This window comes from Larimichthys crocea, chromosome XV (assembly GCF_000972845.2).
Source record: "Larimichthys crocea isolate SSNF chromosome XV, L_crocea_2.0, whole genome shotgun sequence".
Lineage (NCBI taxonomy): Eukaryota > Metazoa > Chordata > Actinopteri > Sciaenidae > Larimichthys > Larimichthys crocea.
The window spans coordinates 11,963,120-11,988,925 of record NC_040025.1 but is presented as its reverse complement, the minus strand read 5'-3'; the positions used below and the strand labels follow the sequence as shown (position 1 = coordinate 11,988,925).

Sequence of the window (25,806 nt, the reverse complement as noted above, 5' to 3'; positions counted from 1 at the left end):
CGATTCTGCTTAACGATTCAATTCTGTATCGATTCTCATTTGGGAAAAAAAGGAGAACAAACAGTTTGATCAGCATCAACTTTGTTTAGTTTGAAGTATCACGACCTTACAAAACTAACAGCGAGGTCAAAAGAGGCCCACAGCCTAGTAACGATGTGTAACTGTGGCAAGAAGCACATCGCGCTAACATGGTAGGCAGTGTGTTACTTACCAGAGTTACCTTCCTAGTAACCGCAGGTGGTCATCTCCAGTCCGAAGCATGTCAAAAACACGACATTCATTTAAAAATATTTCATGTTGTGTGCGCAAATGTTTCTGCATGTTCTTCGTGTATCCTCCCGACACTGTTATCTTCACTTTGCAATAATGGCAAGTCGCCCTGTCACGTATGTCACGTAACTTCTTGCAGAAGTTACGTGACATACGTGGCACATAATTCATGCTTTCGGGAATTGATAAGAGAAGCATTAGATAAACTGCCAAACGATTCCATGGAATTGAAACACACAGAACCGGTTCTCAACAAGAAACGATTCCCATCCCTAATCACTAGTGAGCTGAGTCAAATAATGTGACTCCCTAAAAAGAACCGCTTCCCATCGCTAGTGAGCTGAGTCAAATAATGTGACTCCCTAAAAAGAACCGTACTTCCCATCACTAGTGAGCTGAGTCAAATAATGTGACTCCCTAAAAAGAACCGAACTTTCCATCACTAATGAACTGAGTCAAATGATGTGACTCCCTTTTTATGTACAGCACTTTGTGTCAGCTGCGGCTGTTTTTAAAGGGCTTTATGAATAAAGTTGAGTTGAGTTGAGTAAAAAGAACCGAACTTCCCATCACTAATGAACTGAATCAAATAATGTGACTCCCTAAAAAGAACCGAACTTCCCATCGCTGGTGAACTGAGTCAAATGATGTGACTCTCTAAAAAGAACCGAACTCCCCATCACTAATGAACTGAATCAAATAATGTGACTCCCTAAAAAGAACCGAACTTCCCATCGCTGGTTGGCGTGTTGTCAGTTAGTGACGCGCGCGCGTTCGATTGCCCCACTTTCCTCTCGAGTAGCTCGTGGCATGTTATGGCGGAATCAGACAGTTTCACTTCAGACCAATAGGAATCGGAATAGCAAACCCACGTGACGCGCGGCAACCAATCAGATCCGGCAACACGCCTCCGCCGGCTGAGCGGGTATAAAACGCCCCGCCCTGCATCGATGCGTCAGTTACTTCTTACACAGGACTCTTAAAGGCCGAGCTGTGAGAGCTAACTTAGCCTCTTCCTCTTTTTAAATTCAGACTTCTTCAAACTGCACAGCTTCAGGAAACATGGTGAGTGTGTTTTTATTGACGTGACGTATGTTAATAAAGTGTGTCGTCACGTTTAAATAACTTTTTTTTTTTTAAAGTTAAAACAATCTTAACATTAAGTTTCTAATCTATCTTTATAAATGAATTTTTAATTTGATTTAATCTTGGGTTGGTTTAAAATGTAACTTTTTTGGTGAATTGTGCGTGACTCGACAAGCCACAGCCCCAAAAATGAAGTCCGGTCTGTGCTGCCGGTTTCCGGTTTTCCAGTTGAACATCGACCCAGTTAACGGGAGGTCGACGAGCCTGCAACATTCCTCCGTTCACCGCCTGTTTGAAGAGGCCTGGCTTTAATGAAACTGCAACCACAGGCCTTTTCAAACAAAAACCTGTCCACCCAGAGCCTTTTCATTTTTAACCTTTCATGTTTTCTTTAAACTTGCTTTTTGATCTTTTCAACTCATTGTGTGTCTGAGTGATAATAAACCTCTCTCTGTGGTATCTTTGTCTCTTTTGAAGGACTTTTTTTTTTTCTGTTCACATGGTGAATAAATGTGTGTAGGCATATCATCAGGTGACTTTAGTCATGATCTGTACAAAAGAGCCCCTTTTCCTCCCTCCTGAGATCTCGCTTTAGAAATTCCTGAACATGTGATGAGCAGCCTTCGGCGTCACATTAGTCACTCCTTAAGTTATGATTCATTCATTAACAACTTTTTTTTTCTTTTTCTCTCTTTCCCACAGCGTGAGTGTATCTCCGTGCACGTCGGTCAGGCCGGTGTCCAGATTGGCAATGCCTGCTGGGAGCTTTACTGCCTGGAACATGGGATCCAGCCGGACGGACAGATGCCCAGTGGCAAGACCTCCGGAGGAGGAGATGATTCCTTCAACACCTTCTTCAGTGAGACTGGAGCTGGAAAGCATGTCCCCAGAGCTGTTTTTGTGGACCTGGAGCCCACTGTCATCGGTAAACTCATCTGTTTTTGTGGACCTGGAGCCCACTGTCATCGGTAAACTCATCTATAAATCTTAATTTAGGCAAATTTAAAAGAGAAATATCTGAATTTTAAACCACAACTTCATTCTTCCTGTCTCCTTAGATGAGGTGCGCACTGGGACCTACCGCCAGCTTTTCCACCCTGAGCAGCTGATCACTGGTAAGGAGGATGCTGCCAACAACTACGCCCGTGGACACTACACCATCGGCAAAGAGGTCATCGACCTGGTTTTGGACAGGATCCGCAAACTGGTGAGTAACCTCAAGAGAAGCTCCAGAACATCAAATGAATCGACATAACTGTGTCTCATGTGATGGTTGTCTCTCCCCCTCTGTCCCCAGGCTGACCAGTGCACTGGCCTTCAGGGCTTCCTGGTCTTCCACAGCTTCGGAGGTGGCACCGGCTCTGGTTTCACCTCCCTGCTGATGGAGCGTCTGTCTGTCGACTATGGCAAGAAGTCCAAGCTGGAGTTCTCAATCTACCCAGCTCCCCAGGTGTCCACCGCTGTGGTGGAGCCCTACAATGCAATCCTGACCACCCACACCACCCTGGAGCACTCTGACTGTGCCTTCATGGTAGATAACGAGGCCATCTACGATATCTGCCGTAGGAACCTCGATATCGAGCGTCCTTCTTACACCAACCTGAACAGGTTGATCAGTCAGATCGTGTCCTCCATTACTGCTTCCCTTCGTTTCGATGGCGCCCTCAATGTTGATCTGACAGAGTTCCAGACCAACTTGGTGCCATATCCCCGTATCCACTTCCCTCTGGCCACCTATGCCCCTGTCATCTCCGCTGAGAAAGCTTACCATGAGCAGTTAACAGTGTCAGAAATCACAAACGCCTGCTTTGAGCCAGCCAATCAGATGGTGAAATGCGACCCTCGCCACGGTAAATACATGGCTTGTTGCCTCTTGTATCGTGGCGATGTGGTGCCCAAAGATGTCAATGCTGCCATTGCTGCAATTAAAACCAAGCGCTCCATCCAGTTTGTGGACTGGTGTCCCACTGGTTTCAAGGTTGGCATCAACTACCAGCCACCCACTGTGGTTCCTGGTGGAGACCTGGCCAAGGTCCAGAGGGCCGTGTGCATGCTGAGCAACACCACTGCTATTGCAGAGGCCTGGGCTCGGCTCGACCACAAGTTTGACCTGATGTACGCTAAGCGTGCCTTTGTTCACTGGTATGTAGGTGAGGGTATGGAGGAGGGAGAGTTCTCTGAGGCCAGAGAGGACATGGCAGCTCTGGAGAAGGATTATGAGGAGGTCGGTACTGATAGTCTGGGAGAGGAGGATGAAGGGGAAGAGTATTAAATAGGCCCATGTGTTGATCTCTGACCTGTGCTGTTTTTTAATTGTCAAAAATAAAAATTTGTCAATTCATTCCCTTTTTTTTTGTCTTTAATATAGACCTGCAAGCATTCATTAAGAACAGATTCTTCTGTAGTTTCACTCTCTAAAAGTTAGGTTAGGTTTTAGTGATCACACTGAGCTCTAAGCCTCTGCTGCGCTCACTTTAGTCACTTGGTGGCAGTGTTGTTCAACAGATGTTTGAACTCTGAACATGCTGAAGTTACAAACTGCTGTTACAAGTAGTGTTTAGTTTGTTTTTAATAAATTGCGCTTACATGATCAGGCGTTTTCACTGCTTCGTTTGCAGATATCACATTTACTAATTTTAAGGTGCGATTCGTGCTTTACACGACAACTGCCTGAGACGGACGGAGGCCTAAAATAGGGTGTGGTATTCACTTTGGCCCAAGGGAGGGATAAAGGATGTCTCACGCTGGCAAACAGGTGGCGTTTAAAAATACTTAGTTCTGCTGTTCCTAGACTGGATTTCTTCTGGATCATGAATGGTAGTCTAGGAGGGGCGAAGATGGCACACCAAAAACTTTGATCCCAAAACATAACACGTTCACAAGTGTTGTAAAAGTTTTTATTTAATTTCAGCTTTGTATTTTTGACCAGGTTTGGCAACACAAAGGCTTTAAATTCAGCAGTGTTATTTTTTTTTTTTTTTTTTTATGCACTAAAACAGACAACAAAAAAAAGGCTTCTACGTGACACTGACCTACATGAATGCTGTTTATTGCACTTAGTATTGAGTTCATCTGCTAATTTGTCTCTGATAAACTGATATCTGATAAATGATCTGCCCAAAACATGTGTTTGAGATCACGGGAGAGTTATCAAAAACTACATTTTTGCAGATTTTGGCATGAAAACAATGCACAACCAGCTAAAAACCTCTTTGCATGATTGAGAGTGAAATATTAAAACAGCACATGTGGATAGTGCTCTTCTCAATGTAAGACACGGAGTTAAGAATCATTCCATATTTTTTTCTCTCCATCTCACAATCACGAGGTAATCTGACTTCCTTTTGGGAAATAAATAAATTTTAGGGCCTCCGCCTAACGACAAGAATATTCTGAATGCTGAAAAAGGTGTGCACTTCAAAAATGGTACAAAAATACAGACACATACACACAAAGTGCCCTCATGCGTACAAAAGTTGAACTCGTATTTTGGCTCTAAAAGCACAACAAAGGCCCTGAATATAATGCGGCGTGGAACAGTGTGGACAGTTTTTTTTTTCCTACATATGAAACCATAAACACCAGCTCACAGGCAAACGCATCATGCCGACCCACCTCCTGCTCGCTACTCGTGTGTTGATATAAACCCGCAGCCTGAGCAACCTCACCACAACGTAAATCCCAGCCACCTTCAGCTTCTGCTCGCTTATCCAAAACATACACGACTCTCATTTCAAACCACCCGGGTGCTAAAACATGAACATACAGTACATACACAATAGCAGTGACACTCATAAGCTTCCTATATTCCTTCTATATTTGGTTTATCAGCCCCTCCCCCCCCCTCAAAAAAGCAGCAGAATGACAGTAAATGCATATAAATTTCACAGTGTAGTACACCACAGTCTCAGATGCAGTTTTTTAGCAGGATGCAATGAGCCGAAATGATAAGGTCTTTCTTAAGAGAGTGAGAAGCAGCAAGATGAAAACAATAACTTGGCTTTACAGTAGCATTTGATTACAGTTTGCAGTATTTTCTCGATATGACTGACACGCACACATTTCAGACTCCTACTTAATGAATAGCCACATAATTAAAACGACAGTAACAGTTATCACTCCCTAATGTTTCACGCGTCCGCTGCATTCGTCTTTGTGTTTCGACAATCAAGTTTAAGGTATAGTGGAGATAATAATCTGCTTCTTTTTTTTTGTTGTTAAATGTTTACACACTTGTGACACACTGTGACGAACCGACACTTCTCGAGTGCCACTCCAACACTTTCTCCAGTATAAAGCACTTGAGAACATACTCTACCATCCGACATACAAACATCGTCATATTCAGGTGTACTGAATCGTCTCAGTCATTCAATGTCCTTCAGTTTTTGTCAAACCTCTGGGAAAGAGAGGAGCTTCACAGAGCCTCACACAGTCACACCAACAAAGAAAACCTTTAGAAGAGGAGCTGTGGTTGTCTGCATGAGGCTTTTTTCTTTTTCTCCTCAGCGGTCTCTTTGATCTCTGGTCCTAACTGAGGAGGAGGCAGGCCATCTCTCTCTCCAACACTGCTGGTGACCTGCAGAAAGAAAGAAACCCAACATTTGTTCATTTGAACAGACTCCTTTCACAGCAAGGCAGTGTTTATTGAAGTTTTGTCCCTTTTTGACATCAAATTTATTACCTGAGGTGGTGGATAATGTCTCATGACAAAATGTGCACGAAGAGAATGGCCAGGCCGATGTTGAGCAGGATAACCATGCAGATCATGATGGTGTTTGGCCCCTTGAAAAGACAAGATACATATGAGTTACGAGGTTAGAAATAAACTCAGCAGTTGTTTCACACCGTGCGAATGTGAAGAATTACTACTGTCCGTTAAATACAAATGCCGTGGCTGTGAAATGAAGTCAACACAGGAAGTGCAAAGAGAAAGTTAAAAGTCTGAGATCTCTCTGACAGGGGTGTACTTTATTACACTGGGGGAGCTTGCAGCAGCACAGCTTTGCCAATGTTAGGATGCTGATGTTTAGCAGGTAATGTTCCAGTGTTCACCGTCTTAAATATAGTCAGTGGTTTGTGCAGGACTGTCGTCAGACTTTAAGATTACAGTTCATCCTGAAGGGAACGTGAACGTCTGCACCAGATTTTATGCCAATCAATCCAATAGTTTTCTCGAAAATGATCAATGTCGACCTCATGGTGGTGCTAGAGGAGAAGTCCATCACCTGAGGACCATGAATGTCAGTCCAAATGGACCAAAATGGTGGCTCAACTGACAATGACCATTGCCGACCCTATAGCTATGCTGCTAACGTACCTAAAAATAATCAAATGTGAGTCATTGTGTATATTTCCCGCCTTACCTCCAGATCCAAAGAGTCTGCAGTCTCATTACTTGAGCTCGACACGATGGCCTTCAGTCTGGCTTCTGCTTTTGGATCCACCTTCAGGGCCGGTTTGACAACGATGGCTTCCACTTGCTTTGGTACTGTTTTAGGTTCAAGATTGGGTGCAGGTTTTGGGGACGGTGTAGGTCTTGGGGACGGCGCAGGTTTTGGGGATGGCGCAGGGCTGGGTTGCCATCTCGGCAATGGCTTTGTCTCTGCTTTGCTGGCAGGCCTGCTCGGCTCCCTGGACTCCACTTTGCTCTCAGAGACGGACGGCGCTCGTTCGTGGACTGATGGAGCTCTTTCAGTTTTGACCTCGATGGGTTTAGGCTCGGGGGTGACAGCTTTGGCAGGCGCTTTAGCAGGCGCTTTGGCAGGCGCTTTGGAGACGGTGCGTGGTGCTTCTTCATCTGGTGCGATGAGGCTATTCCTTACAGGGGCAGCAGGGGCGGCAGCAGGGGTAGCAGTAGGGGCGGCACTAGGGGTGACGTCTGGAGCCTCTGAGTCAAACTTCTGCAGGGGCTTGATCTCCAGGTCAGAGCCCTGCTCGTTCTTGTTGCTCTGACGGCTTGCGGTGCGAGAAGGGCCACGACTACTAGGGGCTCCTCCGCTCTCAGGGGCAGGCGGTGCAGGAGCAGGAGCAGGAGCAGAAGTTGAAGGGGTAGTAGGGCGACTATTGGGCTTACTGTTGGGCTTGCTGTTGGGTTTACTGCTGCCCTTATTCCCAGTAACTTTACTGGTTTTGTCTTCATTCCAGCTTCCTGGCCTGAGGAGTTTGGGCTCTTCCTTGCTGATGATGCCTGGGCTCGGGGAGGGGGTGCGGCCTGGGGATGAGCCAGGCATGAGGCTATCCAGTTCATTCATGAACGGGCTTTCAGGTGGCGTGGGCAGAGGCTCCTCCTCAGCCAACATCGGCTCATGCATGACAATGTCTGTGTTCTCACTGCCGTCCACGACCTCCTGTAACGCTCTCTTCTTCAGATACTCGGGACCTGTGAGAGACCAGTTCAGTCAGAATATCAGTGTGTCATTCATTCATGATAGGCACTGTTCTCTGTTCTCTAGGCCATTTTCTGTTTATTTATTAGTGTCATTACCATATAAAACATATTTCTGATGTTTCCTAGTTTGCATATTCATCATGGAGCACTCTTCTACAAGACTATAATAACCTGCTATCATCCAACAAGACTAATGCCCTTTGCCTTAAATATGAGGAGAGATTTAACATCTTGAAAGGCAACTTTATTATTTTGCTTACTAAGGTTGTTACAGATGGCATCCTTTATTAATAATTGCCAACGTCAATGCACATGTTCACTCCAAGCCTTGAACTGAGGCCTATGGGGTAGTGCCAAAACTGCAGTTCCTCAAACGTCCACTTGAGGCTGGCTCCAGAAGTGAGTCAGTCTCCATAAGTCCCCATGTTAGACAGCAGAAATAAACATGTTTACAGCCTGGTACAAAAAACTGTTTTGGTCTCTGTAGCTAATTTCCCCGTTCATGACAACTGTACTGAGGGTGAATTTATATACAACTCACCTGTTCACATTATATTAAGGCTTAAAGTTATGCAGGATTAAGAGCGTGGACGCTTTGATTGACAGGTGGGTGTGGTTACAGGTGGCTTGTTTAAGTAACCACGCTTCATTCAGCCCGCCTCAGCTCCACCCATGGTCCATTTTTAGATTAGCCGGGAGGCAGCGGAAGCAGAGCCACCACACTTAACACCACAATGGTTCTTCAGAAACCTGTGGGTGCTACGTCCATGTTTTACACAGTCTGTGATTCATTTATAAATTTGTATTTTTTTGCTCACATAACAGAGATAAAGTCAAAAACATGTCAAAGTAAAAGTGAACTTCATAACATGAGATGATTTTAGGCTATTTTAGCTATAAAACAAAACCAAGAACACATTATCGTCCAGCTCTCTTTATTTTTCTCTATTTTCAATTTATGTTTACTCCACAACCTGGTCTCTGGCTGCCAGCCATGAGGCTATGTATCTAATGATGTAAGTCTTTAAGAAACAGGTCATTGATTTTACTATAATAAGTGTTTCTCATATAGGAGGAGTAATAATCTCACAATAAACTACAGTTTTTGAAGCTCTATGGCACAGAGGAATAAAAATATATCAGGCTTTAGCTTCACACAAAACACTTGTTAGTACAATCATTGTATTACATTCATATAACATCAGCAGACTTATCCTTTACACTGCGAGGCTAAAGCGGCACAAATAAACCAGATGGTGCTCACGCTGACACTGTATGTCTGTGTTGTTGTCGCCTTGGTGAGAGATGTTTCATGGAAGAATGCATAGCAGGACTCAGCCAGGCCTCGTCCATTTGTAGTATTAGTCAGAGACAATTCGGGCAGCCGCTCAGAAAGCTGTATTCCTTTAAGCTCTCTGCTCGGAAAAGCAAAGACCTAAAAAACGCAAGTAAGAGGCTCCTAAAAGGCTGGGCTGCTTTCGTGTGAATGTGTAAGCCCGTCTCCCCAATGAAACCGATACGATCCCTTCGACCCAACGAGATGTTCCTTTTTTTAGACATTCAAATGCGACGACCCTTGTGAGGGAGCCTCAGCCAAGGATCCGTGTGGCTCAAGCTGAAGGCATGCACGGGGACGCGTTTTAGACTAGATGAGTGGTGAGGAGTTATCAGTTTATATTTGCTGCAGTAAGTAGGTATCGATTGATCGGTGTGCTATTTGTATAGACGCCACAAATATAAAGCGAGTGAGAGGACTGTGTTCGTCGTTGGGAAAGATGGTACATATGAGCCTCCCACTGTGGAAGAAAAATCGTTTAAAACAACCAATTTGAGCTGAAAATAACTAATAATAATATTCATCCTTGTGTCAGACGTTTTGCATATTATGTTGCAGTGTTCCTCTCAGATGAAAACTCCACTGACCTGGCTGGTAGAAGGAAGGGGAGAGCTCTTTGGCCACCAGTCTGGCGATGCTGGACTCGCCGTTGGAGGCCTGAGCAGCCTGTTCAGCTCCCTCCGACTTGGCCTTTGAATGAGTCGTCCTGCAGGGGACATGAACAACACAATGAATTTGAGCCAAAACATTCATCCAGATGTTTTATTTTAACTCTACATTCATGCATTTTGTGCTGCTGTCTAGAGTTTGGCAGTTTGTGTTCTTGCTGAGAGTTAGATGAGCAGCTTTGTCGCCACTTATCTGTTAAATAAGAAGCTTATTTGTCATTATGTCATATCTTTATATATGTTTTAATGACCTTGACTATGACCTTCTTCGTCAAAGACGGCATGGACCTTAAATATTAACCCTTAGAGATGAGATGGCTTTTTAAAACTGACTAAAATTATCGCGGCACAGACTGTTTATAATATTCAATCATGTTGAAATGAAGGCCAGAGGTGGGTGGCTGCTGGTCATATGGCTCATTAGTATTATTAGCTATCGAGGGGGCGTCAAAACTGGGACGGAAATAAATTGCGCTTTTATCGCCCCCAGCGAGACAATGAGTTATCGCTGGCAAAGACACCGAGGGCTCCGTCATCGTACATATTTCTACGTGATAGACGGACAGAGAGGACAGTTTGGACTAACAGTTTGGGAAGCTTTACCCACAAGCTTGCACCTTTAAATCATTGGAGAACAGGTAACAGAACTGCTAAAACCAGTAAAATACACCATAAATACAACAGCACACTTTACACAGTACATCTAACACACTAGACGTCCAAGCTCAATCCTCACTGTCATGTCTCTATGTGTGATAAATCGTCGGGGTGTTGCAGTCACAACACAAAGTGTTCTCCCTATGTAAAATCACACACGCTGGGTCAAGTTTCCAAATCATTAATTCTGTGCCATCTGGACTCGACAGTGTGGCCGTCTGCGTCTAATAAAAAAAAAATTGATTTCAGAACCGGCTCTGAAAAAGTTGGACTCCAGCCTCTCTTGGCTCACCACTGAGCAAAGGATTTCCTCAAGCATGGCCACATTGTCCAGCTGCACCGTTAACTCAAAGGCACCGATATTTCTATTCGACCAAACGTTAAAATAAATAATACACAATTACAAAACACCAGATTTAGCCCAAGGACCAAAAATGCACTGTAATTTTTTTTATTTACAGAGCTGTTAAGCTTTAATGTGGTGTTGTGTCTCATGTTCATGTTTCCTGTTTTATTTTGTACTCACCTTTTCCCTCTCATCTCAGACCCTGACTTCCTCCCTTTGTGTGATTTTCCCGCCTTTGTAATGGTTTGCCCCGCCCCTGATTGGTTTCACCTGTTTTCTCTCACCTCATGTCTCCTTTTGTCAGTTTGTGTAGTAGTCGAGCGTTTCCGGCCCAGTGTTAAGGATTTTTTCATGTTCTGATTGAAGTTTGTGTTTTTAAATTTTTATTAAGAGCATTTTTTTGTACTTCTTATCCTCCTTGATGGCGCCTTTTTGAAAAATAAATATCTTTTTGCCATGTCCTCATCAACGTGCATCTTGATTCATGTCTGAGGTCGTGACAGTTCGTTGAGGTTAGAGTCAAATTTTCCTCTTCTGTTGGTAGATAATTTTGCATATTTTAAGTAATATTCACCAAATTTTTGTACTTTTCTTTCTTGTTTCTGTTTTTTTAAATCACTTTTCGTAGTGGACACGAAACTGGCATAACCTACCACTTACATCCAATAAATCATCCTTTGAAAAGAATATGCAAAGACATTCATTGGCATGCAGATGTCTTAGAAATATATCTAAATGTATGTAGAGTGTCGACTGGCTTTGATTTGTATATGAATGTAAGCTTTGATAATCATTTATCTATATTAATGCAGTTATTGTATGTTTAGTGTGGAGCCAAGGAAGCTGATTCGCTGATTATCATGGCAACAAACCGGATGATTGGAAGTGTGTGACCTGCTGGTGGCGCTACATGATCACCAAAGTCCGTCTACTCCATCTAACTGGGGTCGTGAATAAGGTCTGTATGAAATTTCATGGCCACCCATCCAATAGTTGTTGGTGTATTTCAGTCTGGACCGATGGCTAACAACCAGCAGATATCTGAGTGCTGAGAGAGTTCAAGGCTACTGTTATTAACCGTGAGAATTACTGATTGTGATTACTCTGTGGATACTTGACATACTGTAACTTTACACTGAGCTCAAAATAGTCCCCCCCCCTCCGGTCCACTTGAAGACTTAGTGAAGGTGCTTCCCACAGGAACAATTAGAGACTCCTGAGGTTCCCCGTTCCCTGAGACAGATGAGCTCCACCTGTCCACAACACAGTCAGCACCTCCTCTTCCAGGAAGCCCTTCACCCTGTTATCTCAAATCTCACATTTCTATATATACACACTGAAAACAATCATTAAAGGTAGAGTTATAGTTACAACTGCTGCTTTTCTGGTACACCTTCCAAGGCAATTTGATACCCCCACAAACACAACACAGGGTCCAGCAGCCAGCTGAACGAGAGCTCGTTGCTACACCACCTTTCACCAGTGGCTCCACCAGCCACAACTCTCAGTAACATGCAGAACCCATCAGCTTGCCCGTGCACAACGGTGCAAAGAAAAAACGCAGATTTAACCAATGAAGCTGCATCAAGGTCGAGTACCGTGTTCCCCTTGATGGAACCAGACATTTGTAGACGGCCAACGTTGTAACAATATATCCCGCGGTAGGTGTCAGATGCTAATATGGGAATATTGTTTTGACTGAACGCAGACCGAACATTGTTCGGCTATTATGTCATCGGTCCATATGTTCGGGTGCATCACTCAGCCACTATATTAACTGCTACGGCACAGAACTTTATCATGCGTCGACACAGCCTGTAGATTAAATCTACATTAACTGACAGCTGAAGCTGAACTGTGCGTGGAACCAAAACAATGAGCTGAAAGACCCTAAAACTGAAATCTGTAGAGAGTTCGTCACTTTGACCAAACCCTTTACATCCAAGTAGTCATGTGATCCATTGTCAAGTTGTTTTTTGCTTTTATGTTCTATGTAATCTATTATTAAAGAGCAGAAAATGATGGAAGAAGTACTCATGTATATTCAAATCCTGCATTCAAATTATTATTAAGTAGAAATATAAAAATATTTATATTTAATAGGCAGAATGGCTCATTTCAGAATAACATATATTATAGTACAGGTTGCATTAATGTATGCACCATTAAAGTGAGTTAATTTGAGGTTAATTATACTACCGGGCAGTTTAATCTATAATAATAAATCATAATTTGCCAGCTGGGATCGGCTCCAGCCCGCGCTGATAAGGATAAGCAAAGGTGAAGAGGTTACAGGAAATGATTTGGTTTTAATTCTCAGACCTATTAGCTTCCACAACAGTGGTCGACTTACCGGGGTCTCCACAAAAACAACAATATTAAGACGAGAAACTGCAAGATAAGCCAAATATACATCAGTGAAATAGCTCTACACATGAAACAATAAATAAGAGAGTCAACAGCGAAGTCTGTTCTCATACAATTGGTTCATGGACTTATAATACAGCCGAGTTAAAAAGTACATTTCTCTGTCAAAATGTACTTAAATACAGTACTTTGGTACTTAGTTACTTTCCCCTAATGCAGACAGAGGTGGTGACCTCCTGAGATACTGTGATTGATCAGATTTTTATGAACCTCCTCCTCAGGTTGTATAACTGCAGCAGTCTGTGTTGGTCCTTCAGTGCTTCTAAACATGACATTTGACACTGTGACCTAAATACCCTCTATGCTTTTAGCGCCGCCTTAAGGAGACGCTGCGTTTGTAACGAGACGTCGGCTGCAGGAAGAAAACTTCCTTCGACACCTGAAACTAAGAGATGACAGATTAATCTGCACCTCTTAAATTTAAGGATTATTCTGTGACATTCAAGGTGTCCCACTGTTCTGCTGTTCTGTAACCTTTTATTATTATTTTTTGCCGTACTGCAGTTGCCCTGCAGGCTCCTGACGGCCAGAGATATTCTGTCATCCTGGCATGTGCCACTGGATCTTTGTGGAGAGTCCTGTTCAAATGTGCGTGAGTGTGAAGGAGTGATTTAGTTTCTATAAAAAGACGATGAAATGTTTCGGGAGTATAATTAAATCGCTTTGCCAGAATACACTTACATTAAGAGCTAATTGCATCCTCATCATTGCCACATTGCTGAGAGGTTACAGCTACAGAGATCTCATCAATTTCTCTCATTACTGATCAGTAACAGGCTGAGAATAGTCCCCCGAGCTCCTGAAGTGTTTACAAATGTTACGTCTGATCGCCCACCAACACAAAATGCTCGTCTCAGCAGTACAGTATGTAATCCAAGCTGCACAACTAAAGCTAGGTGTGGTACATATATACGCTAACCCTTTATACCCAAGCACTTGCTTATGAGCTGTGTCATATTTATATCCGTGCAACCACTTGACACCACTGCTGACACAAGATGGACTGTTGCCGGTGAGCTGAAACACACGGTGGCTGATAGGAACGGTCAAAACCTGCAAGCAGGCGGCTGTTTTCTAAAGGACGTGTGCGCCATTCAGACACAGGAGTGCTAAAACAGGACAAAAGCAAGAGTGCGGAGAGCTCGAGAAAGAGTCTGTGACTAGACAGGAAAGATGAGGTTTGGACGCAGAAGAGGGGGAAGGGGGGATAATCAGCTGTTGCATTCCCCTGTGATTGTGATACAGCAAGAGTGTGCCTGTCCATATTTAGTCAGGGCTCCTCTGTGACCACAGGGCCCCTTTGTATGTGCGTCATTTACACCCTGTCCAGCCACACAGGTCCTCCTTCAGAGCCAGGCCACGCAACAGAACAGAGAGTGTCTGAATGCCAGCGAACGCTTAGCTAACCGGACTTTGACGAGGCCCGGGTCTGGCGTCCCATGCGCAGCGCACAGGTTGTACGTGTATTTTTAACCGTCGACTTCATTGCCAAAGGATCAGAGAGTGAGGAAACCACTGCCAGGAACAGATGTGTCATGTCTCCACTGCTTGTAGAATAACAGATTGGAAATTACGACCGATCAGGAGTGGCTGTTACCGATGCAACAATGCAAAAATGCTCCATTATGTGTCAAAGTTCAGGAGTTTGGTCAGTAAAATGTACCTAAAGTATCAAAATAAAAGTACTCTAATACTGATGCATCAACATGTAAACAGCGTCTTGCTGTTTAGTAGTTTGGTCTCGTAGTTCACAACCTAGAGATCAGGCCCCTCCGAAAAGGTTATAAAGAAAGAAAGTTAAATTAAATTTTATTTCTGTCAATTCATAACAGAAATGTTCTATCTTTCCATATAGAGCAGGTCTAAATCGTACTCTTTAGAAAGACTCAACATTTCCCACCATGAGCAAACACTTTGGCGACGGTGGCGAGGAAAAACTTCCTTTATTGGCAGAAACCTGGAGCAGAACCTGGATCACGGTGGATGGACATCTGTTAGTATATGACGGGTTGTGAGATGATTAACGGGAGAGGAGAGAAATCCCTGATGCATAAATACGGATCATTTTTTAGACATTTTTCCAATGAAATGTTGGATGCAAGAAATTTATTGGGGAAATGTCTCTTGTTGATGTGAAACGTGACGAGGAGCCTCAACTTACAATGCACCTTTTTCCACGAGGGACACTGAGACAAAAGCCTCTTGATATGCAGAGAACGGTGTGAAAGGCAAAAGTTCTTGTGTGAACTCTCAGCCCTCCATCTTCACTTCCAAACATCTATATCCATTTACATACATCGGTTTACTATAGACAGTATAAATATGGACGTCATATCTGTGACAGACGTTGTGAAGCTCAGAGTGTGCGGTGGCTACAGGCAAATCTAAAAAATAATGTCTTAAAAGTCTAAAAGATGTGCAACGTCGGTGGACCTGAAGCCTGGTTGCTCAAACAAGTCATCCATAACAACAACCTACCTGTCAATCAAAGCGTCCACGCTCTTAATCCTGCATAACTTTAATCCTTAATATAATGTGAACAGGTGAGTTGTATATAAATTCACCCTCAGTACAGTTGTCATGAACGGGGAAATTAGCTACAGAGACCAAAACTATTTTTTGTACAAGGCTGTAAACATGTTTATTTCTGCTGTCTAACATGGGGACTTATGGAGACTGACTCACTTCTGGAGCCAGCCTCAAGTGGACGTTTGAGAGAACTGCAGTTTCTGGCTTCACTTCATCTAAACTCACCCGCATACAGACCTATGTACTTTTTCATTTTGGTCTTCAACTTTCTCACATGCTATTCAAATTTACAATAGAACAGAGGGAACATTTTTCTGTTATTCACATCACAAAGGGGAAACGAGTGTAAACATTAGTGGAGTTTGCTCGTGTTGGGTTTAATAATTCAGTCCATTTATTCCAAATTTGTCTTTTTAAACCCTCAAAGAAAAAGTCAGCTTGCTTTGTATTTCATTAAATGATCAGAAAACAAAAAAAAGAGTAAAAAAGTGACTTTTCGTCTGAAGTGGAGGAGCTGAGGTGTGAAGTAGCATTAAATTAAAACACCCAAAGTAAAAGTACTTGAGATAAGATACCGATGTTCCAGTAGCCTGTGTGAGTTTCACATTTTCATGAATCTGGCGTGGATATTTTTCCTATGAGGTCATGTTCGGTTTGTAAAGACCACCGAGGTGTTTCTGAAAACAAGTCCTACATAAGGTGTTTGCTTTCATTCTCAGCTCTGTGGATTTGCTGTAGGTGAGCTTAAAGCTCTGACACAATGAACACCCGGGCCCATAACTCCGAAATACTGCTTATCCTTGGAGTACAATATTTAGATTTCAATCTGCCGGGACAGGGGTCTGCAGTCCATCAGCGCGAGTCTCACTGCTGTAAACACCGAGCTTATTTCAGGTACCGAAGATGACTGTGCACCAACACCACCACCACCTTGTACGGTCACAGACAAACTGAAGGTGTTCACGCATGAACAGAAAAACATGTTTCCCTACGGTTTGTTCCACATAAAACAAACTTCACTGGTTGCCTTTTTTCACCTGTGTAACGTCGCAAAAAGTAGATGCCTCGTGTCTCAGACAGAAAAACTGGTCCGTGCATTTGTTACTTCTCGGCTGGATTATTGCAACTCCTTATTGTCAGGCTGCCCCCGAGGACTCTGCAGTCGATCCAGAACGCTGCAGCACGTGAAGTGACAGGAACAGGATCTCCTTACCTACAAAGCTCTTCATGGTCAGGCACCATATCGTAGCTTAACTAAAATGTTGTGGTCACAATATTCATGTCTTCCTGTGAGCCCGCACTGACGTAGGGCAGAATAAAACAACTTTTCACACGGCTGAGATAATAATTATTACATTTTAGTTTGTTTTAAGCTTGTATATGACGAGAAAACCTCAACTTTGAGATCACAGCTGGTCTAAAAGCAGCTTATAGTTACACTCAGTACACACTCCAACATTCACTGCTGGGTTGGCCACCCAATTTTGTCTAGGGGCTGATTTCACAAAAAAATACAACAAGACACATATATTCTAATATTTCTGCAACCTCAGGGACTAAAAACGTCATCAGAAAATGAGCCAAGTGTCAAATTTCGAAATATTTTGGAGACTGGAACAGAGGTCAGCTTCATCACTCCATAAATAACCCAAATAACTCCAGTGTGTCTTTGACATTTGGAAATTTGCTTCCTTGTCAATAAAACACTTTTCCAGACTCACTAATTAACACGTTTAATCTTGTGTCTGCTGCTGGCAGACAGATATTGTTATCTTTGGACAGGCTAACTGTCTCATTTTTTTATTTATAGAAAGAAACAAACATATAAATATATTACTGTGATCTCTTATTATATCGTTTTACTAGAATCATCTCTCTGCCACAAGCTGATCTCACTAAAGATTACTGCACCTGCTACTAAAAAACTAAGACGACAGACGGAGATGAAATCAACTATTCTGACAGTCACGACTGAAACCTGGGACAGAGCAGTCTTAGTTGAACAAATGTCGGACAAGTGTTCGCTGCCAGTTCAGACAGATTTAGCAACAGAGGCAGAGACAGAGAAAAGTTGTTAGGTAACAGTGTCTTAGCAACATTCAAGTCCTCAATATGGAAAACCCTGATAGACTTGAACATTTGGTTTTCTGAAGCATGCCGTGTATTTCTTCTCTTAATATTAAATAAACGTAATGACTGTTTAGTCGTGTTTTCTACTGTGAGGATTACTGTGACTGGCAGCCGGAGTCAGTGACTCATTTTTCCACAAGAAAAAATAGAAAAATAATATGATCAATATAGACGAATAAAAATGGTACAAGAGATTTTACACTTTTGTTGCATGTCGTACAAACTTGGTATGGTCATCCTGGTTACCGTCTTTGTTTAGATTAGAGACAAGAGGAACAACTAATGCTGGTCTAACACCAAACGACTTTGCAAACGATTTTCGCCGCCGCAGACAAACGTCCAGTTTCGGTACGAAGTCCTGAAAAGTTCGAGTTGTGCTCCCGTCATCTCACATGTTTGGTGTAAGGTGGTCATAAAAACTCCAAGTCCAAGTTGTCTTAAGTCTTTTTCTCGTCTTGACGTTCCAGTAAAATCAAACAGGTTCAGTCTCGGCTCATGAAAATAGTGACGTTGAATCACGTGAGCGGTGTCAACGACCAATAGGAGCGCAAAGGACCAACAGGCCACACAGTCGTAAACACTGAGGCGACTCCGGGTGAAGTCGCGGCTCTCAAATTTTAGAAAAGTCGTAGAGTGAGTGTCTCTTTGACAACTATTCCCGTTTGTACCACAATTGAGTGGAAATGGTGCCCAAACTGTGGCCAAAAGCTGCTTTTATTTCTGCATTTTTTGGGAAATACTCTCAAAATAAATCCAGTCGTAGTCTGTGAATAGTGATCCCGTCTTGGTAAAATCTTAAAAACTCTGTGACCTTTGACAAACTGTCTTGATTACGTCTGTCACAAACTAACTACATGTACATGTGTGCAGTGATGGTTGTACTGTCTGAGTGTTAGTGAAGCTGCAATCCCAGACCTCATGTGGCGCGTTCAAATCCATCATAACTAATAGAGGCACCACAGGTTCAAATCCCATCTGCCTTAGTAATGCTTTCAACTGTTAATAGGAGCTTTGAAGAGCAGCCACAGCGCAGCTACCGCAGCCGTATCCAGAGTGTATTAGATTCAACCACAAGTGCAGCTGAAGATGGACCAATAACCACAACCACAGCGAGAGTGTCCACCAACCACAGCCAGGCGCAGCAGCCTGCAGCCCTTTGACAGGAGGAGTGAGCAATAAATGCATCCTGTAAAGTAACTCAGAAGATATTTATGAGTGTTTGCCTGATAAGAACCGAGAAGAATCATCTCGTCATTCATCTGCTCTTACCTAGAAGCAGCGATCTCCGCCTTCTGCTTCCCGATGGCTGCGGCCCTCTGAGCGCCCTCCACCGCCCGCTCCACCTTGTGTTTGATCTTGGTTCCCTTCAGCTGGATCACCCTCTTCTTCATGGCCTTCACCAGCATGTTGTTCATGTACTTGCCCTCCTCCTTCCCTCCCTCGGCGAAGGTGGTGCAGCCGTAGCCGTGTCTCTGGTTGTTCAGCCACTCGCCCTCGTACTTCAGCCCGCTGGACCTTTCGCTTATTCCATATCCCGAGCGTTTGTCGTTCTTCCACTCGCCCATGTAGACCTCTGTGGTGGTGGCGTCAATGTCGGCCTCCACCGGCGGGAAATCCTCAGCTCCGGCGAGGCTCTCGTCCCCGATGCTGATGGTGGAGTTGGTGTCACTGGCGTTGGAGCTCAGAGCTGATTCCGTCCTCAGGAAGCTGATCTTGCTCTTCTGGCTGGACAGCGAGCTACTTGATTCGGACTTCCTCAGCTTACCCAGCAGGGAGCCCCTGCGAAACAGACCCTTCTTCTTGGGTTTCACAGCGTCTGGGTCCACCTGAAGAGTGAGGGCGAAGCCTCCACGGGATGGCCCCAGCTGGGTAGGGGTGGTGACGGGTGTCTCCTCACCTGAGGCGTTGGTGGTGGTGATGACTGGGATGTCTTGCTGCAACACGGTGCCGTTGCTGTGCTCGCTGCGAAGGGAGGTCAGGGAGGTACGAAGAGGGGAACGGACAACTGCTGCCATGCCGTAAGGGACGCTCTGACGGACTCCATAGCCGTGCCGCATCCCGCCAGTAAACTGACCCTGGAAAGTTCCTGGAAAGATGAGGAAAAAAAGGAATAAATCTTTCTTTCTGCTTTTTAGCCATTCAAGCAGTGCGACAATATCTGTTGCTTGGTGGCTGAGACTGAAATATCCAGAAATTCACTGAGTCCAGAGGTTGAACCCTGAATGTTTTGGTTAATTTTGATAATTTGACTTCAACTTAAAGACGTGTCCACTTGTCCACCACGAAAACGTTCATGTGGTGCCACCAGGAAGTCAAATACTTTGGATTATGCAAAACTAAACATGTTGTTTGTTTTGTTGCCAATGCGGAAGTGTCAAAAACTGCAGTTCTTTAAACGTCCACTTGAGGCTGGCTCCAGAAGTGAGTCAGTCTCCATAAGTCCCCATGTTAGACAGCAGAAATAAACATGTTTACAGCCTGGTACAAAAAACAGTTTTGGTCTCTGTAGCTAATTTCCCCGTTCATGACAACTGTACTGAGGGTGAATTTATATACAACTCACCTGTTCACATTATATTAAGGCTTAAAGTTATGTATAATTAACAAGTGGGCGTTGTTACAGATGGCTTGTTGGGGCAACCAGGCTTCATTTAGCCCGCCTTAGCTCCACGTCTTTGTTCATTTTTAGATTAGCCATGTTGGAGGTGTTGACTGTTAAGATGGAGACCAAACACTCAACAGATCTTCAGAAACCTGTCACGGATACGACGTCCAAGTTTTATGCAGTCTGTGACTTAAACACAACACCTGTAGGATCTTAAATGTTTGAAGGCTTGGAGAGAAAAATAGTTTTATTTTATTTCCGCTCAGATTGTCATGAATATCTGCAAAGTCTCATTCATGGAAGCCTCCGCTGACAGGTCATCTTGAGTTCTGGTCTCATGCTAAAATTGACATGAGTGTGGATTATAGTGACAGCTAGGCCTCAGCCCGTGAGGCCAGGAGGGCATGGGGGCTTGTGGGCTATTATTACATCCTGACATCTGGTGTTATCACACCTCCTCCCTCCCCTCCACCCGCCCTCCCACACACAACCCCACCCTCCAACTGCAACTTCCAGCAGCAGACCGGGCTTAAAGCTGATGAGTCAGCTATTAAGGAAAGGGAAACCACTGCGATCACAGCGATCGATTTTATTTGCCTGACATATTAAGTTTCTCTCTATGTGGTGAAATGATGAGCCGGGTGATATTCATCGACATCGACGGATTAAAAACGTCAAATGTTCAGGATTGTTTGTGAACAACTTTCTAATCTAATCTGACCTGATAACAACAAACACTCGCTGATCAGTGGTGGGGAGTAGTTTATTTACTCAGGTGCTGTATTTAATGAATCATTTTGAGGTACTTTCATTTTATGCTACTTTATGGTTTTACTGGACGACATTTTAAAGGAAGATTTATAGTTTTACTCGACATATTTATCCATTTTATCTGACAGATATAGTTACTACAAGCATTTTCATGCACAGTAGTGTGTATATACTGTGTACCTTTTGATACTTTCAGTACTTTCAGCCTTGTCTTTGCATTTTTCACACGTCAGTATTCGTACTTTTACTCCAGCGAATAATCTGGATACTTCCCTCCGCCTCTGTTGGTGATGGTGTAGTTTAACTAAATGGAAAGATTCCTGTGGGGGTTTGATTCCCAGCGAGCTTTGACTGACAGCAGCAGGGTGATATTTTCTTCTGGTTACACGCAGACATCATAAACAGGCCGGCTGGTGATTTGTCTGTAATGAACTTGGTCCATATGGCACACTAGAGGGGTTTTCCTATTACTGTCGCAAGATTTAGTTATCACCTTCGAGTTGTGGAAAGTAACTTATACTCAAGTATTGTATTTAAGTACCATTTCTAAGGCTTACTACTTTACTATTTTCAACATTTCACAGGGACCTTTTTAGTTTTTATTGTTGTTGCACTATTTATGTGATAGGTATAAGTTACTTCATATATCCAAGTTTTAGATGCATATGATCAGTAATAAAATATTCACCTCAACCAGCTTCAATATTAAATATTTTTTAGATTATGGCTACTTTTATTAAAGTAAAGGATCAGAGTACTTCTTAATGCAGAGCTGCTGTAGTTTATGGTAACAAAGTACATTTACTCAAATACTGGAGTATTTCTACTTAATACTTTCACACCACTACATTTGTCTCACAGATTTACCATAAAACAAGATAATCGTAACACAATATGAAGTAAAAGTAGAACTGTAAAAGTAAAATACTGTGTACACATTAATGCATCAAAAATACTGCAATAATATAACATAACAAGGTATTTTGTCTGAATTATGGGTACTTTGATTTAGCTAACAATACATATGTACTTTTACTGAAGTACAGTAAGTTTTGAATGCATGAGTGTAGAGTATTTCTACACTGTGGTATTGCTATTTTTACTCAAGTAACAGCTCTGACAACTTCTTACTTCATTACTCCGTAATGTATAAAGTACTTTTACTGAACTACTGTAGCCAATTTATAGAATATTTTGACTTGGGTATTTCCATTTTTATGCTACTTTTAATAAAGTAAAGGATCAGAGTACTTCTTCCAGCACAGGAATTGCAGTGGTGTAATGTAACAAAGTAGATGTACTCAAATACTATACTATAGTATTTCTACTTTGTACTTTAACCACTACATTTGTCTGACAGATGGGAATTCTTCACAGATTAAGATTAAACATAGAAACAAGATAATCTCACAAGTGAACATTTCCTAATTATGAGTACTTTTTGATAATACATATGTACTTTTACTTAAGTAACGACATGCATGACTGGTGAGTATTTTTACACTGTGGCTATTTTTACTTGAGTAAAAGCTCGGACTACTTCTGTAAGTACTTTTACTCAAATACTGTAGCCTCTTTCAAGAATAATTTGAAGTTTTACTCGAGTATTTACATGTCATGCTACTTTATACATGTACTCAGAGTACTTTTAATTGTCACTGCTTTTTCTGCACACCAACAAATATCAAAATTTTTTGTAACTCTCACCTCCGTCCGCATATGTTTCTGTTCCGTACCCATCCTGAAGCCCGTTATTCCATGTTCCTTCATACTTTGCTCCACTTCCAGCACTGATCCGGACCCCGTATCTGCCTTTGAAGCCATGAGTCCATTCCCCTTTGTAAATCCAGTGTCCTTTGGTTTCTATTCCCAGACCGTGACGCTTCCCCTGCGACCAGTACCCCTCGTAGGTGTTTCCGCTGGGCCAGGTGTAGACTCCCACCACCTCGAAGCCGTAGTTCCAGGAGCCGGAGAACTCACCCTGGCCTTTGGGTCCGGTGCAGATGCCATGGCCGTGGGCTTTGCCTCCCTCCCAGCCTCCGCAGTAAGCTCCACCGTCGTCAAACTCAAAGCGACCTCCACTCATACCTTTAACGCAGCGCAATAACGCACCGATCAGAAAGAAAAGCTGTGTTAGTCTGTTACCTGGCTAAAGATAAAACCTCCGTCAGTCTGACTTCACCTTCACCTGACATCAAAACTGATTGGAGATATCCTCGGTGATGAACTTGTTGGGCTTTCTTCTTGTGGAGGTTTGGGGACTTTTGCGCGTGTCCATGAAGCTCCGCACGGCGCACAGCTTCAATCCAGTCTTCTTCTTGGATTAAGTCAAATTAAATCCAGAATCAATTAAACCGTGTTACAAATTTAGGATTATTAATTTCTGTAGTCATGTATCTTGACAAGCCGGTGATGTTGCATGGCTTTTTTTTTTTTCCAGGTGGCCACAGAGAAAAAAAAAAGCCCCTTGTCCCCCCTGTGTCCCCTGCCACCCAGCTATCTCCTCACAGTCGCTGCTGTTGGAAATATTTTAGCAGACCTAACAAGGCGACCAATCCACACACACACACCCTTCCAAAAATACAACCCAATCCTTACTCTGCTGCCTGCAAGGAGCCATGCCAGAGTCTTGCCACCTCGGGTCTGAAGTACATGCCATTCAGGACTCTGAATCTCTCCATAGGTCCCCCACCTCTCTGCACACATACAGCACGCCCAGTTAATGCAGTTTGGACATTATCATTCTTTAATGGGATATTAAAGCTTGACACCTGAGGGTTGATAAATCTCTGTAATTCCCCATTTGATGTTCCTGCATGGCCTCGTAGATGTTAAAGCATCAGGATAATACTTCTACATTAAAGAATGACAGCCTGAGTGTCTGTGGCTGAGCTTTTAATAACTTTATTTAACCCCACGTGTGTGTATATCTTAGATTATACTCCTAAGGCATTATGATTACAGAATATTACTGTAAACGTTGAATCACAAATTGATGAAATCATGGGACATGACTGTGTCACTTCACTCTCTTCACTCCCTCTGCTGGGAAATGTGAGCAACCGCATCACAGATACTTCAGTTCTGTTTGTGAGCAGCATACTCTGGTCTTTGACTTTAAGTAGAAGCACAAATAGTCCCCACACTTCTTCTTATTTCTAGGCTGGATTATTATCAGGCTGTCCCGATAAGTTTCTTTAGGACTGCAGTGTAACGCTGCATCACGCTGACTGACAGGAACCAGGATCAGAGATCATATTTCTCCCATTTTCGGCCTCTTTGCGTTGGGGCTGGATCAGGTAAGTCCTGAACCATCCCTTAGTTATAGTCCCAGACTGCACTGAGCTCTCGTCTTGCAGGTTCTCGTGGATCATGGCTACAACCAGGGGCGCCGCCAGGAATTTTTGGCCCCGTGACAAATAAATCAAATTGGGCGCAGCTGTTGTCAGCACATCTCTAGGACCTAACTATCCCATCAAAAGCTTTACAGAACTCTAATTAAACGCTTGCAACTGTTTTGTGTCTTGTAGTTCAATAGCACAATATTTACTGCTGGTGATTTGTACATGCATGCAAGTCTGCATACAGTATGCAGTGCAGTTCACTGTTTGATACAAGATTAAAAGCCACAATAAAAATGTGACATTTGACATTTTTATTTAACTTTTACTGCCCAAAACACGTAAAAACAAAGAGATAATTCATTTCATTATTATATTTGAAATATATATACTCAATGATGATGGTTTAATCATTTTATATTAGTGGTTTTCGGCATCCCTGGCTACAGCTGGATTAGGGTTTTGTGGTCGCGCCTGCTGCTGCTGTGGTCCTGCTTGACACCCCACTATAAATATTGTTATTGCTGCTGTGCATCTTTGTCTGTTTCCCTGTCTGAACTTAACTTAAGAGGTGACAAGACAAAAAGATGGATGTGGTTCCATCCATCCATTATCTGTAATCACTTATCCTCATCGGGGGTCATGAGCACTGGAGTCAGTCCCAGCTGGGATTGGGCGAAAGGTATCGTGGCCAACTCATCACAGAGCTGACACACAAAAGTCACCAAATAACCTGCATGTCTTTGGACTGTGGAGGAGACCCCACATAGACATGAGCATCTGCTATTTTATCTTCATCTCAAAAAGAGCAGCTACAGATGTGAGGTAGGCCTAAATCATAGATCGTATAAAACATAGATGTTTTAACCACGCTCTTAATCCTGCATAACTTTAAGCCTTAATATAATGTGAACAGGTGAGTTGTATATAAATTCACCCTCAGTACAGTTGTCATGAACGGGGAAATTAGCTACAGAGACCAAAACTGTTTTTTGTACCAGGCTGTAAACATGTTTATTTCTGCTGTCTAACATGGGGACTTATGGAGACTGACTCACTTCTGGAGCCAGCCTCAAGTGGACGTTTGAGGGAACTGCACTCTCACACTGGCTTCATTTTTTTTTGCATCTGGAGTAAAAACAGTCGTCTCTCCTTCCACTCTGAATAGTGAAACATGATTCAGTGAAATCACACACCTGAACACATGTTGCAGATGTATCTGACTCACGGAACCGAGCCCTGTGCCGTG

General features: G+C 43.1%; 2 protein-coding genes across 2 annotated transcripts; one reads left to right on the top strand and one right to left on the bottom strand.

The window, feature by feature from the left end:
* Positions 1-1,185: 1,185 nt before the first annotated feature.
* Positions 1,186-3,662, top strand: LOC113747770 (tubulin alpha-1C chain-like). The gene is made up of 4 exons (XM_027288878.1): positions 1,186-1,335; positions 2,059-2,281; positions 2,415-2,563; positions 2,654-3,662. Exons 1-4 carry the CDS (start codon positions 1,333-1,335, stop codon positions 3,626-3,628), a joined length of 1,350 nt encoding a protein of 449 aa, XP_027144679.1. The 5' UTR covers positions 1,186-1,332; the 3' UTR covers positions 3,629-3,662.
* Positions 3,663-4,237: 575 nt separating this feature from the next.
* On the bottom strand, positions 4,238-24,067 carry jph2 (junctophilin 2). The gene is made up of 7 exons (XM_010753403.3): positions 23,405-24,067; positions 22,924-23,304; positions 19,110-19,926; positions 9,671-9,789; positions 6,723-7,738; positions 6,041-6,141; positions 4,238-5,935 (listed from the first exon to the last, which is right to left on the bottom strand). The coding sequence occupies exons 1-6, from the start codon at positions 23,409-23,411 to the stop codon at positions 6,061-6,063; spliced, it is 2,421 nt and encodes an 806-aa protein (XP_010751705.2). The 5' UTR covers positions 23,412-24,067; the 3' UTR covers positions 4,238-5,935; positions 6,041-6,060.
* Positions 24,068-25,806: the final 1,739 nt, after the last annotated feature.

Excerpts from the sequence above, each read along its gene's own strand:
- LOC113747770 (XM_027288878.1), top strand. Across the intron at positions 2,282-2,414 it reads CCTGGAGCCCACTGTCATCG|ATGAGGTGCGCACTGGGACC; the intron begins GTAAACTCATCT and ends CTGTCTCCTTAG. Across the intron at positions 2,564-2,653 it reads TGGACAGGATCCGCAAACTG|GCTGACCAGTGCACTGGCCT; the intron begins GTGAGTAACCTC and ends CTCTGTCCCCAG.
- jph2 (XM_010753403.3), bottom strand. Across the intron at positions 19,927-22,923 it reads AGAAACATATGCGGACGGAG|GAACTTTCCAGGGTCAGTTT; the intron begins GTGAGAGTTACA and ends TCATCTTTCCAG. Across the intron at positions 9,790-19,109 it reads GCGGAGATCGCTGCTTCTAG|GACGACTCATTCAAAGGCCA; the intron begins GTAAGAGCAGAT and ends TGTCCCCTGCAG.